The 15,552-nt window shown below is 54.9% G+C and overlaps 2 protein-coding genes across 11 annotated transcripts in view; one reads left to right on the top strand and one right to left on the bottom strand.

Annotated features, from left to right (window-relative positions):
* CUX2 (cut like homeobox 2) overlaps positions 1-3,553 on the bottom strand; it is a 64,388-nt gene extending 60,835 nt beyond the window's left edge. For 2 of the 10 annotated variants that reach the window (XM_057421260.1, XM_057421257.1), the window contains exon 1: positions 2,604-3,084. Coding sequence is in view for 4 of the 10 variants with exons in the window: in XM_057421257.1 (XP_057277240.1) it covers positions 2,604-2,690 (87 nt within the window). In the remaining 6 variants the exon portion in view is untranslated. Of the gene's footprint in view, positions 1-2,603; positions 3,085-3,148; positions 3,239-3,407 lie in introns of those variants that run through there. The other 8 variants (XM_057421263.1, XM_057421259.1, XM_057421265.1 and 5 more) reach the window with 8 other exon arrangements.
* A 7,642-nt stretch (positions 3,554-11,195) lies between these two features.
* MYL2 (myosin light chain 2) lies at positions 11,196-15,175 on the top strand. The gene is given in 8 exon segments (XM_057421255.1): positions 11,196-11,270; positions 11,272-11,325; positions 12,251-12,340; positions 12,641-12,716; positions 13,545-13,649; positions 14,696-14,771; positions 14,854-14,902; positions 14,989-15,175. Coding segments are annotated over 8 exon segments (609 nt in total). The 5' UTR covers positions 11,196-11,210; the 3' UTR covers positions 15,088-15,175.
* The last annotated feature ends 377 nt before the right edge of the window (positions 15,176-15,552 follow it).

Genomic DNA, 15,552 nt, shown 5'->3' with positions numbered 1-15,552 from the left:
CCACAATGTGGTCAATGATGGTGACATCCAGAGACACGAGTTCCCCAGTGGCCAAGGTTCTAACAAGCCATGCTGGAGCATCAACTGCGCTTTGGTGGTCAGTTCAGGTGAACCTCCTTGGTGGTACATGGAAAGGACAAGCATCTGTAGCTGCCATAGCCCTAGGTGTCTAAAGAACAGGGCTCCTGAGTGAAGAAATGTCACCAGTGTCCCGGCCAAGAGACAGGCTACATAGCACAGCCGCAACAGAAGACAGCAGAGAATCCACATAGAGAGCACCATCAGGTCATTGGGCACCTCTCAAGAGGAGCACACAACCATCAGACCACAGACATCTACAGAGAACCGGGCGTCGTTAGTGCCACTGCTCCTAAATCCATGTTAACTGTGGAAACGGGATGATTCCGCAGCTCCCACCCCAATGCACAGGGAGCAGGCAGAGCTTCCAGGAAGCACAAACCATTCACAACCCCACAGTGCTCCTCAGCCAGCTCCAGGCATGGGCTGTAACAGCACAAACCCTGAGCTTTCCTCTCGGAAAGAGGAAATACCCAAGATGGGGGCACCCAGAGCCCCCTCTGGCACCTCTCTCCTCCCCTTGGGCGCAGTGACCATGAGCATCACCTCATCCTCCGCTTTGCAGAGGTGGGAATGAACAGTCTTGGGTGCTGGGGGAAACTGGAAGGTGCCACCGGTCTCTCCATCCGATCCCTAAAAACCACAGAACCCAGGGATTCGCAGAGGCAAAGCTCCCCCCATGATAGCCCCAAAAGCACCCTTGCCTCCCCCTGAGGTTATCCTGCCCACCACAAGCAAGCACTTCAGCCTGTTAGACCAAGCTCCAGGAATGAAGCTTCAGCCAGGAGGACTGATAGCTTATTTACTGCTGTCGTCTATATAAAGAAGAATTTTGACACATTGTTAAATGATGCACATTTAGATAAGTCAAGCTGTCATATCATTTAATGGATGTCTAAACTCCCTCTGTAGCTGATATGTAAAATTTATGCACTTCAGAATATCATAAGGTTATAATATTTTAATCACATCCACAGTTGTGGGGTTGGGTGGGTTTCAACCCCCCCCCCTTCCCTAAACTTTGAACAGCAAAACCCATTCCATCAACCACACCGCGTTCCAAGGCTCCTGACGAAGTTTCTGCCCAACTCCGCTCCGGAATGCCGACAGCATTTGCATTACAGGAAATCAAACCGACAGCGTTTTATTTGACGAACCAAACGCTAGAGCCATATAGCCAGAGCTCATCTGCATAATGGGACGTGAAGACATCGATAAAAGATGGCTATAATCAGTCCCTCTCCCCTCACTTGCTCTTGTATTTATTATCCCAAATCAGCAGCTCGCAACTCTTCCCATTTTTTGCCCGTTTGGGTTAGATTAAAGCGGCATCCGGAGCGTGTAATCCATACAGTGCCAACCAGAACGTAATAAACCAAGAGCAAATTAAAACACAAAAACCCCATAAAGGACCGAATCCTGCTATGACTATTATACACAAGAAAGCTGTAAAAAAATACCGCATTAGTAATGTACACAATAAAACAATCTCATAACCCAATGAAATATGTCTGGCATTATCTTTGATGGAATTTTATCTCTTCTCATTTCCAAGACTATTTGCTGTAAAAAGCCTCGACGCCGTCTCGATCAAAGTGCTGCCGAGTAGCACATTATCTACATGTTTTACATATGCCCACCATTCATCAGGGTTGCTCAAAACTCTGCCATTCCCAAGCAGCCCCAGGCCAGCAGAGCTGCTCAGGCACATGCATTAAAGAGGAAAAGGGAGGAAAAAGAACCACGGGAAAAGCTCTTGGAAGGATAATAAATGGATTGCTTCCCTTCCTTTTATTTATGTTTTCCTTTCTAATAGAAGGCATTAGGCCAAGCTGGCACAAGGTCACCTTTCCCACCGTGATCCCGCCTGGACAGAAGTCAATCCCTATGGCTCCATCTCCAGCACCCAACCATGGCCATCCAGTGAAGCAGAGCACCCACCGCCCTTGCCCACCTCTCCCTCCAGCAAAGTTCCCCCCACAACGGACCCATGGAAAAGTAGCTGCCAATATTTGCCTTTAAATAAAGGTCTGCACACCCAGGAAAAGTCATCAGCGTGATTTAGCTGGGAATGCTTTTGTATCCAAAGCGCTTAGACCCGTAATCCCTTCCCGACCACAATGAGCAGTCATGGCAAGCCGACCGGCCGCGGTACCTGCAGTACTTTTAAGGGTCGCGTATCGCAGACATAGCACGCAATCTCTTAAAAGCCAAAATGCATTAAATGCTGGAACTGTGGATGTAGTACCAGAGCCCCATAAATCGCATTTCAATCCGTTTACTCCCCTACGAAGCACACTACGTTTTAAACTCCGTAATATCCGATGGGGATAAACCCATTTAACATCCATGTAAACGAGCGTTTCGGCTTTTGTAGTGGATCCAGGTCGGGTTTCATCCCATTATGTTGGCAGAGCTATTGTGTTAATTATCCGCCTCCCCGCTGCACCGGTGCCTATTTCAGATCACAAACTGCCAGCATCCCCCGGCAAACCTTCCCTCGCACACCTTAACAAAGGACTTACCGGTAATTTCACACACCGAGGGCACCACGGCGGGATACGGCAGCCGCGACCTGCCCGGAGCCACAAAGGATCCCTCTCCCGCCACATCCATCGCCAGTCCCGGGCACCGCAGGACCCGGCCAACAACCGGCTCGTCCCGATCGCCTTTCCCTGACGTTCAGGGCTGACCGAGCCCCGGCACCGCGGACCCGGGGCCCTGAACAATGGGAGCGCGGCGGGGCTCCGGGCAGCCCCGCTCCGCCATGCCCCGGCTACCGCGCATCCATCCTCTCACCGGGGAGCCCCTGCCCCGCCGCGCCCGCTCCAGACACGAGCGGGGGACGCCGCTGCAGACCCGCTCCCGGCGGGGGGAGGCCGGACGGCACCGGGGACACTTCGCAGCCCTCGGGCACCTGCGGCTGCGCTCGGCGGGCGGGGACCGCGAGAAACTTGGCGGAGCGGCGCGGGGGGCCGCGCTCCCCGCAACTTCATCCCGCGCAACTTCCTCCCTCCTCTCCCTCCTCTCCCTCCCTCCCGCCGGGGCGGAGCGGCGGCCGCGCTGTCACCTCGGGGGCGGCGGGGCGGGGGCCGGGGCGGCGCGGCTCCATCGCCGCTAGCGCTGCTCCATGCTCCCGGGCGGCGCCGAACAAAGAGCGGCGGCGGCGGGGATCAATTTCTGATACCTATCGATGGGGAAGGGCGGGCGGAGGGAGGGCGGGAGCGATGGGGGGGGGGGGGATAAGGGGAGGGATGGGGGCGGCCGCCCGGATTCCCCCCCCCCTCCGCCGGCCCCGCTCCATCCATCCTCCGCCCGCCGCCACCAACCTGGAGCCGGCGGACATCAAACCGCGTCCGGTATCGAAACATCGATCCCACGTCGGCGGCCATCTTGGGGGAGACCGGCGGCGCGGACGGGCGCGGAGAGGAGCGGAGCGCACCGCACCGGACCGCACCGCCCGCCTCCACCGCCGGGGGCGGCCCCGCCGCAGCCTCGCCCCGCCCGCAGCCCCCCTCGGGTCCATGGGACCCCCCCCAACTATGGCCGGGGAGGGGATCGATGGGTGGCTTGGGGGTTGCCGGTGTTTGAAGAGCATCCCGCACCGCGGGGAGGTGGGAATCGGCATCCAGAAGCCGCCCGTTAAAGTTTAGTCGGTTTTCGTTTCTGACCTGACGCATCCGCAGCACCTTTGACCCTGGTGGGAACTGCAACAGCAAACAACGAACGCAGCAAAACCCGGCCGGGAAAATCCCCAAATTCAGAGTGATTTAGGAGTATCTATTTAAATCACTTAATGCAATTCAGCAGCCAACTTCAACAGAGCAATAGGGCTCAGACACCAGCATTCGGGCAGTAACGAAACCGGTCCAATAAACACCCCCTTTGCTTTCCTACCAAAAAGCCCCCAAACTTTATGGTTTCTGCCCCAAGTTTCCCCATATCCCGTTGTACCAACCACACCGACATCCAAACATAGGGCTTTGAGCACTAAACCCCAGGCAGAGCCGTGCTGTGATTGCCAGCAGTCCCTGTTGAGTGCAGAAGGGTTGAGCTGCCCCTTTGGGTCCGTTTTGCAGGTGGGTATTTGCAGACCAAGCAAACGCAGCAGTTCAATGCTCCTGCTAAGGAGCAGGGCACACCTCGAGCTGTCGTGCAGACACGTGCATAGCCCTATGCCTGGAAGAGCCTGGGGCTCTGCCAGGCTGTGACACAAGCCCACATCCCAACTGCCCTACCTGAGATCCAGTGTGGAGGAGCTGGGGTCCCAACCACCCCACAATGGGGGATGAAGCATTGCCCTGGGCTCATAAACCTGGGTGCTGCTTTGCCTCTGAAACTGCAGAGAGGAGGAGGGCATCCTGCAGCACCCCATCCTGCACCATCACACTGGTCCCCCTTTGGCTTACCTGTCACCATTTGGTGCTTTGGAGATCCCGGTGCTCAGAGGGAGGTGGTCAGGATCCCAACAGCCTCTGCTCCTTGTGTGCATGGACACCAGCAAACCCAGAGCAAGTGCTCCTTCAGCTCTCACTCAGTCCTTCACCATCCCAGCCCCAAAGCTCTCAGCTTTGCTCCTTGCAGTAGATCTGGCACTGGAGATGCAGGGATGAAGCAGCCCCTGTGCCTTGGCCTCGCTTGGCAGCCCAGGTATCATCCTGCTGCCGCCGTTATCTGCGTTGTGCAGGACTCCTGGGATTCCACCAAAAAGCACAGTTTCTGTCCAGAAGGCACCAAAGGAACACGCTCCAAACTGCACCCTGCTCTGCAGGTACACCCAGCCACCACAGGGACCCGTCTGCTCCTTCCCTTCTTGCTGTCTGAAGTTCACCTGGGCCAGGACAACAGCCCAAAAGGATAAAGCAGGCACCCAAAGTGACCTTGGCACCATGCTATAGTGTGAACAGCCAGGGAATGATCTCCTCCTTCTCATCTCTTCCACTCAGGGAAACTTGGAGCTGTTTGGGATCCCACAATCGCAAATTGCCTCATGCAGAGGAACAAGTGAACAGAAAATCAAAGTTCAAAGGAAAGCTTTGCAAGAGCCAGGGCAGTTTGTGTTAGAGCCAGGGTGCTCCTGCGAGCCCTAGTCCAGCTTCTTCCACACCTCCAGAGCTGCCTGGAGAAGGGAACTCTTACAGAAGTTCCTCCTCATGGTGCTGCAACAGAAGCATCTACTTGGAACTGGTGCAGTTTGCAAATGCCAAGCTCAAACCCCAACCTTGTTACCATCAGCAGCAAACCCCATGGGTGCTCTGAGACCTTCGACCATCACATGCCTCTGCACTACACCTGCTTGGGTGCACCTATGTCAAGGGCCCAGCTTTGCTCTGGGAACCCGAGCCCTATAGATTCTGTCTTAACCCAAAGAATCAAAGAGCCCAAAGCAGTGGGAGGTGCTGAGATTCGTAACGAGATTGGGGCTGCAGGTGGTGCCAGGAAGGTGCTTCACGTTTGGCTTAATGAGGCTGTAATTAGGCAGAGGTGAGAGCAGGTCGTGTAAAGGGAGGATTCCTCCAGGGAATTGGCTTCCATCCCTCTAAGGGCCATGCACAGGGGGAGGATGGATTATAGATGGGCCAATAAGCTCAGGTGGGATGGATGGTCTTTGCTGGGGTGAGAGCTGGTGTCAGCTGTTGGGTGCCAGCGGTCTCTCCAAGCCAGTGACAGGGATTGAGATGTTCATGACAAGATGCTCCAGGCATCTGCTGTTGGACACCGTCAGAGACAGGTCCCAGGCCATCCCCCTGCACCCACAAAGCTGATCTCACACCCATAAATCACTGCCCCTCTCTGGAACAGAAGAGCCTGCTCATCAATCAGAAACAAACCTAACTGGGCATTTTGGTGAGCAAATTAAATTGTGGGCTTTGGAGGAACGTTTCTGTTTGGCCAAATCGTTAACAAATCAATGGGAGCCATAGGGAAGAGGAGAGGAACTGCACCCTGTGCTGCGCAGAGGGATGCAGAGCTGCAGGGTGGCACGCTCCATCCCTGCTCCCCCTGTGTCCCCCTGTTCCTGTGTTCCCTAAGGCACCATCCCGCTGGTCCTGGGGCATCCCAGGAGAGCAGGGGGATCCCATCCCACTGTGTGTGCCCCCCCCCCCTCCCCCCCCCCGGCTTCCCTGCCTCAGGGAATGCTGCGAGGTGCAGGTTAATAAATCAGTTTGTCTCCAGAAGGGCTTGCTTTGTGCTCCTGACAATAGCCCGTTGTAAACGGCAGCCCCTTGCCTCCTCTTCTGAAAGGCTTTTAATTAAAATATGGAAGGGGCTTTTCTGTGTACCTAAAAAAGAAAATAATAGTTAGATTTCAGCACGTTCCCATCCAATTTATTCGCATCTTCCCGATGGTTTTGATCCACATAAGCCCTTTGTGCGGTGATCCGGCCCCATTATGCAGTCGAGGGGTGATGCTGGCAGCAAGAACCATGAGCCAATGGTGATGGCGGGTTTGCTTGGCCTTGTCCCCAGGACAGGCAGGAGGACAGCAGGAGCCCCACCAAGGGATGAGTGGGGACAAGTCAGGCCTTGGGGCTCATCCTACAGAAGGAAGACCCTCATGAAGACCCAAACAACTGCTTCAGAGCTCTGTCCCCATCCCATGCAGGGGAACACAGCACAGCCCCTGTCAGTTGTCACAAGGGGCTGCCTGCCCAGTGCCCCCGCTGCAGGGTCTCTGCCTCTTCCAGTGGGAGACACCAGGGCTATCCCAGCGCTGCCTGGCTCTGCCAGCCCCGCAGCTGGATATGGGGCCGCTCAGTCCCTTTCCCATCTTCTCACACATGGTTTAAGGTGTTTGATGGAGCAGAAGCCCGTGACCGCAGGTGATGCAGCTTTGTGGCATCTCCCCTGTCCCGGTACCCAGCCCGCTCCCTCCTGCCCCTCTCTCCTCCCGCCCCTCTCCCTCGCCCTACCGGGTCCGGGCAGCGCCCGCACAGCGCCCGCTACAACGGCGCCACCTGGTGGCCTCCGCGGCACCTGCAGCGCGTCCTACCCGGCCGGGGCGGGGGCACCGGAGGGCACCGGAAGGGCGGGGGACACGCAGCGCCCCTATGGGGCACGCTGAGGGGCATGGGGAGCATCATGGGGACAAAGCAGTGCAGGCTGAGACACCACGGGGGACTCTCCCGTTTCCCCTTGGTGCCCATCGCTACCCGTGGGACATGCACTGAGCTGTGCCCGGCCTCAGCCCTCGGTATCTCTGGGGTACCCCAGGATGTAGTGGAAGGATGCTCGGGCGCCTCCACCAGCCGTCTTTCTGCCACGGCCACTTCTATCCAGGCATATTCCCTTTACAATTAGCACATCCTCTTTAATTAATTTTCCTCTTTTATTGCTTTGCCCAAATCATCTCAACTATGGCACCATTCGGCGCGCACAGTGGATAATGCTGCTATTTATGGCTTTTCCCTTGTCAACGCCGTAGCTCCAGAGGCCAGGATGGCCACCTCCTCCTGGGTCCGCATCCTGTGCACAGCACAAGGCACCTCCCAGATAGGCCAGTTTGGGGATGGGATATTGTTCATCCTCATCCCCATCCTCAGGGCAGCCCGTCCCCAGCTCTGTTTAGTGGGTGGCAGCTCCTCCCCAAGCTCCTGAGCTGGGCAGACCCTCCTGGCCATTACTGCAGTGATATATCCTTCCAAGGGAAAATGGAGCTGAATCAGGAAAAGCTGCTAAATTAAGTCTGTCTGGAATAAGCTGTTAAACATGGAAACCTTCTGAACTCCAAGGGGAGGTGGATAAAACCCTCCTGAAGACGCTGCCAGCAGAAAGGGGCTGTGGGGGGAGTGTGATGAGCCCAAGGAAAGGATCCCCCCAAGCCCCAATGTGATGGGAAATGAGAGGCAGGGATGTGGCCAAGGACACAGAGGCCATCGGTGGCAGAGAACGGGCCTCAGCACTGCAATGCCCTGGCTACCCCAATGGCCACCATCAGTGTGAGCACCAGGGATAGGGTAACCACCACCAGCTTCCAACTGCAGCTGCACAGGAATCCATCCTTTAACCTTTAATAATCTTTCTCCCTTTAAAAATAATCATTACCAATAAAGAAATGCAGCAGGCAGTGTATATAAGCATCAAATTAAGTAGCTACATGCATTTGTTATATTTGATATAGCCTTGTTAATGGGAAATTCCTAGGTTTGGAATATGTATTGATTTCAGCAAACATATATTATTTCACGGTAAGTACCAACAGCCGTTGTAGTTAATATACAACAGTTTAATTTAAAATGCATTAGTTTAATAAAAATGCATAAAATAGAAGAGAATTGCATTAGCTTCAATAAAAAATTCAATTTCATAAATATTATCCCGTGTTAAAATGCATTGATTTCCCAGGAAAACGTATTGGTCAAAGGTAATTTACATTGGTTTGAATGGGAATGTACTGGTGTGTATACATATGTATTTGTTTAGTCAAATGTATCTGATCTCAGGGAAGAATGTCAGTTGGAGCAGAAGATATTCATAAGGAAACTGCAATGGCACGGATTGAGCCATGGCTCCGGAGCATCCCAACCCACTGATGTGGCCCTGGGGGCCTGGAACCCCCCCAGCTCACCTCCATCGATGGGACTACCCCTGGGCATGATGCTGCTGGGCTCCATGGGATGATGGAGCCCGTTATCGGCCATGGGCAGGACTTGGCTGGGCACAGGCACGCGTCTGGCTCAGGCGGAGCACGCGCCGTGAACAGAGCAGGGGTTAATCAAATCCTTTTGACTCCGTTTTTTATCGAGCTCAAGAGGGGCTGTCCTGTTAATTAGAAAGGCTTTTTCATGTAAAACACAGGCTTTTTTTTTTTTGCAGATAAGAAGGACAACGCTCGCTTTTGCCACGGGCGCAGAGACGTGTGTTATTCCTGACATCCATTCACAAGCCGCAGCTACTTCCCAACAGCTCTTTTGTTCACTACGGGGCTCTATAGGCATATATGTACATACATCCATATTTAAAGCACTTGCTTTTTCCTGGATGCCAGTAAATCCGCCTATATCCACAGCAGGAGAAGGAAAAGATGTGCCTGAAGCCACCTCCATCCCCAGGTTTGACCAGGATCCTCACTGTGGGGTCAGGATCCGGCCTGTGCAGCACAGAGGATTAGGTCTGACAGTGAGAAGTGAGCACTGGAGCAGATGCACCGTCTTACAAATCGCAGCAGAAGCACAGGCAGCCATCTGCACCCCATTCCCAGCCAGCATTCCTGTACCGCACTCAGCACATCCAGCCCCTCGAAGACCCCAGCCACCATTGGACCCCCAACCACAACATGGACAACGCAGGGGAGAGACCAAAGTCTGACCTATTCCAGTCTGGGCAAGGAGAAATGGTGTTTCCCCACAAAGAAACCCCAATCTAGGATATCTCCATGGCTCCAGGGCTGCCTCCTGCACCACCAGCCATGTGCGGCCATGGACATGGAGCCATGGATGGCAATGGGCAGCATCCAGGTGGTGCCGGTGGCTCCATGGCCAACCAGTCCCATTAAACTGCTACACATCACTTCCCTGATGCTTATGGATTTTTCCTTAATGCCACAAATTAAGGTAATTGGGCTCGGCTGGGCGATGAATCCAGCTGAACTTGGCAGGAGGAGGGAGCATCCACACCAAGATTGATTCCCCCTCATCCCTAGCTATGCCCAGGTTTGGTCCTCTCTCCATCCCTGCCCCTCAGCTCTCTTGTCTGCCCTTTTGCTCAGAGAGAGCCCAAACCCAATCCTGAAATCCCTTCCCTCAGCTGCAGCTCCATCCAGATGAGGCAGTCATTCCCGGATCAGGAGTTTTCCCCTCCCTGGGCACTTTTCCCTACTCATTTCCCTGCTGGCTTCTTAAATCCTCCTTGTAATACCATCCTTACTGGCTCGGTCGTGTCAGCCCAGTATTGAAGTGCATCCGAATGGTGAGTGCCAGGGATTAAGCAGGGTATTTGTGGCCTCTGGGGGAACAAGGGCAGTGTCTGGGCAGAGCCTGGAGCTCCAGGGATCTGATTTCATCATCTCTTTTGTTCCCAGCCCTGTTCCAGCCCTCCAGCCTCCTTGGCATGTGGAGGGGATGATTCCAGGCAGTGAGTCCAGCAGCACCCGTGCCCCAGCCACCAGGTCAAGGCCATAGAGTCATAGGATCTCAGACTGGGTTGGCTTGGAAAGGACCTGAAGGCTCACCCAGCTCCAACCCCTGCCATGAGCAGGGACCCCTTCCACTAGAGCAGCTTGCTCCAAGCCCCTGTGTCCAACCTGGCCTTGAGCACTGCCAGGGATGGGGCAGCCACAGCTTCTCTGGGCACCCTGTGCCAGCGCCTCAGCACCCTCACAGGGAAGAGCTTCTGCCTTAGATCTAATCCTAGCTCCCCCTGTTTCAGTTTAAACCCACCACCCTTTGTCCTACCGTGATGGCTGGTGGCACCAGTGCTGCTGCTCCAGGGTGCTGCAGGATGCAGTTCTGCACTCGGGATGGGGAGAGTTAATCCCATGCATGTCACTGGGACCAGGATGAGCAAGTGGTTGGCTTAAGTGTGTGACAGGTGCCTCGGTGGGGAGTGACACATGAGAGGAGCCCTGCGTGCCTGCCGGGACTCAGCATCACACCCAGCCTTGTCCCAGTGCTGCATGGGGTGCTGCATGCAGCAGGATGGTCACCTTTCGACCAGAGATGGGGTGGGCAGGCCCTCGGAGCATCACAGTGATGGGACCCAGTTGCAGGCAGGACACGGGGGCTTCTCCACCCACAGCACCTTGCTTTGCCACACTGTGATAGGGATGAAGGCTCCCAAAGCTGCCTGGTAGGACCGAGGCAAAACACCCTTATCCTTGGGTGACTGTAACTGGGGGTCCCCAGAGCCCAAACCCTCCTTGCCTGTCCCCCAGCAGAGGGGAAAAGCCCGGCCCCATCCCGAGTGACAAACACAGGTGGGTTTGCTCCTGTGCAGTCCCCACCATGGGTCAGCATCTGCAGTGTGGGAGCTGCGGGGCCACTTGGTTAACCTTGAAACCCTCTCTGGCTCTCACATGTCACGTCAGCCGCTGACAAGAAGCTGCTATTCCAGATTAGAGAGAGGGGGACGGAGGGAGACGGAGACAAGAGGGCTGGGGGTGGCTGATTTACCTACCACAGCCAAAAGTGGGCATGAGGCTATTTTTAACCAGGGGTGGGATGTATTTATTGTTCCAGCCCGAGGGGAAGGAGAGACTTGCCTCTGAGACACCTCTCGCAGCAACATCGGTACCTGCGTGAAGCCATGGTGAGTACCGAGAGCCCAGAATTCCAATGGGAAGAGGCAAAATCTGTCAGCTTTTTCACCAGGATAGCTTTAATATGCAGGGAATGATGGAGGGGACAGGGATCTGATGGCCAAAGGTCCCTCCTGCCCTGGGAAGGGGGTGAGAAATCTGGCTGCATCAGCAGCATCCCGTGGGGAACAGAGAGGTGTATCCCACACTAGCAGAGCTTTCTAACGGGGGCAGAGGGTTTGGGGATCCAAATACCATCCTGCTGCTTTCCCTTCCTCCATATAGCGAGAGGAAGGGCTATTGTATTCCCTAAAATCCCTTCTCTGGCAGACCCTCCCTGGTTAGAGGGAAAGGCTGGGAAGAGGGATGACGGGCAGGGTGGGATGGCGAGCGGCTCTGTCCTCTGCTCCTTATAAAAGTTGAGCTGTTTCTGGTTGTTTCAAGCCTCACAGCAGGAGGAGGCAGATTCTTTTATTAAGCAGTTTAATAAGAGCTGAGTTCTCAGTGAGGCACAGCAGGGTAAGGAAGCACCCGATGACTACAGCCCTTGGGTGCAACCTCAGCAGCGCACTCCCAAAGCTGGATATCCACCCAGGGAGATCTCAGTCTCACCCCAATGCCGACCCTTTTACTGCCATAGCCTTTGGTGGGGAAGTGATTTCCCAGCTCATCTGTCCTGGGATCTATTTGGTTAAATTCATCAAGGAAGCAAAGATAGAGCTGTAATTTAAGCAAGAATCTTAACATCCATTGACATTGGAGGGTTGCATGTGTCCAGAGCTGAGCAATGCACCAAGCACCCAGGGAAGACAGCAGAGCAGCAGCACCAACCCAGAGCTACCGTGAAGGACTCACCTAAAAATAGGGTAGTTTCATGCTTTTGTTCCACGCCATAAAAAGCCAGTGAATTAGTGATACATACCTGAACCCCTGCAGGCACCCAAGAAAGCCAAGAAGAGGATTGAAGGTGCTAATTCCAACGTCTTCTCCATGTTTGAGCAGGCCCAGATCCAGGAATTCAAAGAGGTAGGTGTGTTTGGATGACCGAGCGTCCATGATGCGATGTGACCTTCAGCTCTTCATGATGTTCCCCCTGCATGGCTGGCACATGGTGCTGTACAGCATTGGGGTTTGCCATAGGAAGCCATCACCCCACAAACACCCAAGGGTGCAGGGGTTTAGGATTGCTGCTGGATTTGGGTGGTGGTTGTTGCTCCATTCTGTGAGGGCTCAAGGTGCCCTTGTCTCATCCAAGTCGAAGGGAGGAGGAGGAGGAGGATACTAAAGCCTCTCCCTGTGCTCCCTGTCCTCCTCTTGTGCTTCCAGGCATTCACCATCATGGATCAGAACCGGGATGGCTTCATCGACAAGGCAGATCTGAGAGACACCTTCGCTGCACTTGGTGAGCCCCTCTTTAGGATCCTCCCTAACAGCTTAGACAATATCAGACCTATTATGTGAGAAACCAGCTGTGAGCCCCCATTTAACCAAGCCCCACCGGTAACTGGATCTGCTGCTTCACTGAAAACCTCCTGATCCAAACCCACTTCTGTTAGCTCTGTGTGGGAGCAGATCCCACAGCAGCAGGCGTTTTATCCCACAGATCCAACTGCTGGATTGTACATGGCCAAATTCTCCCTGCCTTCTCTTAGCTAAGAAGGACCTGGTTAGGCCCATCCCACAGTAGCCCTGGGTGTACGGGCATTAGGGGCATTTATGGGCTTTGTGGGAAGCTGTGAAGTTGTGAGCTTGACTCTCTGATCACAGAGGCCAGCATGAACCAGTGATGGGGATGGGGAGTCCCAAAGACACCCAACCTCATGTAAAAGGATGTAGGCATTCAGTCCTGTTCACTTCTGACACAGGGGGGAGCAGCACTGTTAATTTCAACCCAAAGTATCTTCCAAGCAGGGCTGAAGTAGGCTGCTCCATAGGGCAGTGAGGGAAGGAAGCAGCACAGCTCAGCCCTTTGCAGGGCTGTATGATCCTGTGGCTGGAGAAACCAGAGATGGAGATGATGGAAATCAGCACACAGTTCTCCCATCTTCACTTCTTCATTGCCCTTCCTTGTCAGAGATGGTTCCCCAGGGCTGTGCTGCTTCAGATGGGGGAAAAACCCCTGGGAAAGGCTCCCGTGGTGTGTCTTTTAGCTGCTGGCACATAGAGCAGAGCCTGGAGGGCTGCACATCTCTGCATCTGGACATGGACACCCATTGCTGCTCTCCTCTAGGGCGCCTGAACGTGAAGAACGAGGAGATCGATGAGATGATAAAGGAGGCACCCGGCCCCATCAACTTCACTGTGTTCCTCACCATGTTTGGGGAGAAACTCAAGGGTGAGAGGGCAGTTGGGGGGGGTCAGTGGGCACTGCTACCATCACCAATATCCTGTCCCACCTGGGGAAGCCACACAGCTCCCAGGGCCTCTATCACCCTTCCACGGAGATCCCTCAGATGGTCCTTGGAGGCTACACATGGGAGCTGCTAAAGGAAAGCAAGTGGCACTGGCTGCTGTACTGTGGCATGCAGAGCATGGGAAGTGGGATGCTCCCATGCCATGGCCAAGAGGTCAAACCTGGGGACAACCACAGGATACCTGTGAAATGATCTCCCTCTCACATCCCTCTGACATCGCTTAGTGCCATCTTCTCCCAATGACAGCACAGGGACCCCCCAAAGATAGAGGCTATGGTGGGATCTTCACCAGCAACAACCTCTCTTCCCAAGAATTCCAGTTCTCATCCTCCAAATCCTGGACTTGTGTGCTCTCCCTACTTCCCTGTCCTGAGACACCACAGATAGGACAAAGAGCATCATGCACCCTGAGCAAGTGTCCCCAGTGAGATCCCTGCACCCCAAAATTCACAGTGATTTGCAATACAGTCTCAGACAGGGCTGGTGCTGCCCATCTGGAGACCTGGATCTCATTCCATGCCTCTCCAGCCTGTTGTGGTGTGAGCAGATCTCTGTGCCTCAGTTTCCCCAACCTTTAAGAACCACAGCAGGCTGCGAATGGGACAAAGAGATCCCGCTGCACCTGTCAGAGCCTGCTGACACACAGCCCGGGGCATGCAGCCTCCCTGCAGCTCTCCAGGAGGAATTGCAGCCCCAAAAGCCTGGAGCTCTATAAATACACCCAAAGATAAGATAGACGCCGGCTGCCAGGCGGTGGTGACAGCTTGCTCTGCGGCCACACCACAGCCCTGCCTCTGCTCCTCGACAGCCACCACCTCCACTTGAGGCCCCAGCTGCAGGGTCCACATTCCTGTGGCAATGATGCTTCCCAGCCTTCCCTTTCTACCCCAAAGGCTGTGGGAAGCAGGAGGCTGGAGCTGGTTTCCTCCTCCACTGCATCCAATGGCTGTGCCCATGTCACCTGCAGGAGCAGACCCGGAGGAGACGATCCTGAATGCATTCAAGGTGTTCGATCCAGAGGGAAAAGGACTGAAATCTGCCTAGTGAGTGCAGGGGTTGCCCAAGGGGAGGGCGGGTGTCCTCACTGAGGCCTCCCTGGTGCTCACCACACTCTCTTGGTTGCAGCATCAAAGAAATGCTGATGACACAGGGTGAGAGGTTTTCCCAGGAAGAGGTACGAGCTCCTTCCCTCCATCCCCGCAGAGCCCCAGGCACAAACCCCTCCTGTGCCACTTTTCCAACCTGTCTCCTTCCCGGCAGGTGGAGCAGATGTTCGCAGCCTTCCCTCCGGACATGTCTGGCAACCTGGATTACAAAAACCTCGTCCATGTCATTACACACGGCGAAGAGAAGGACTAACTGGGCACTGCGAGATCGCCTCTCTCTGGCTCCCACACGTTCCATGGGGAACGTGTGAATGGCATCCCCATTAAATTGCCTTTTGGCAGAAGAAATTCAGCCGCTGGTGTGAACAGTGCTTGGGCTTGTGTGGTGTGCCTGTGTGGTGTGTCTGTGCCTTTGGATCTTTCCCAGACCCGCAACCCACCGTTGCAGCCCCACTGCACATCACCCCCATGTGCCCTCAGTCCCTCTGCCTCAACATGGCCCAGCCTGGCCCAGCTCCCAGCCCCAAACAGCCTGTTTGGGCTGTGGCAAGCAGCCATCTGGTCCCACCAGCCCAGCACCAGCACAGAGCTCAGCTTTGCTTCAGGCAGCAGAGAGCTGCCTGCTCCTTCCAGGTTAGCAGGGAGCACCCAGCAAGCACACTGCTTGGGCAGGCATAGGGCAGGACTGGGACTGTGGTCCTCATCTCCTCCCTAGTAG

Source organism: Pezoporus wallicus, unplaced genomic scaffold, assembly GCF_028554395.1.
Source record: "Pezoporus wallicus isolate ANWC-B61680 ecotype Strahan unplaced genomic scaffold, APGP_CSIRO_Pwel_v1 contig_9584, whole genome shotgun sequence".
Classification (NCBI taxonomy): Eukaryota; Metazoa; Chordata; class Aves; order Psittaciformes; family Psittacidae; genus Pezoporus; species Pezoporus wallicus.
The sequence above is the reverse complement of the archived record's forward strand: the minus strand, read 5'-3'. Positions and strand labels throughout refer to the sequence as shown.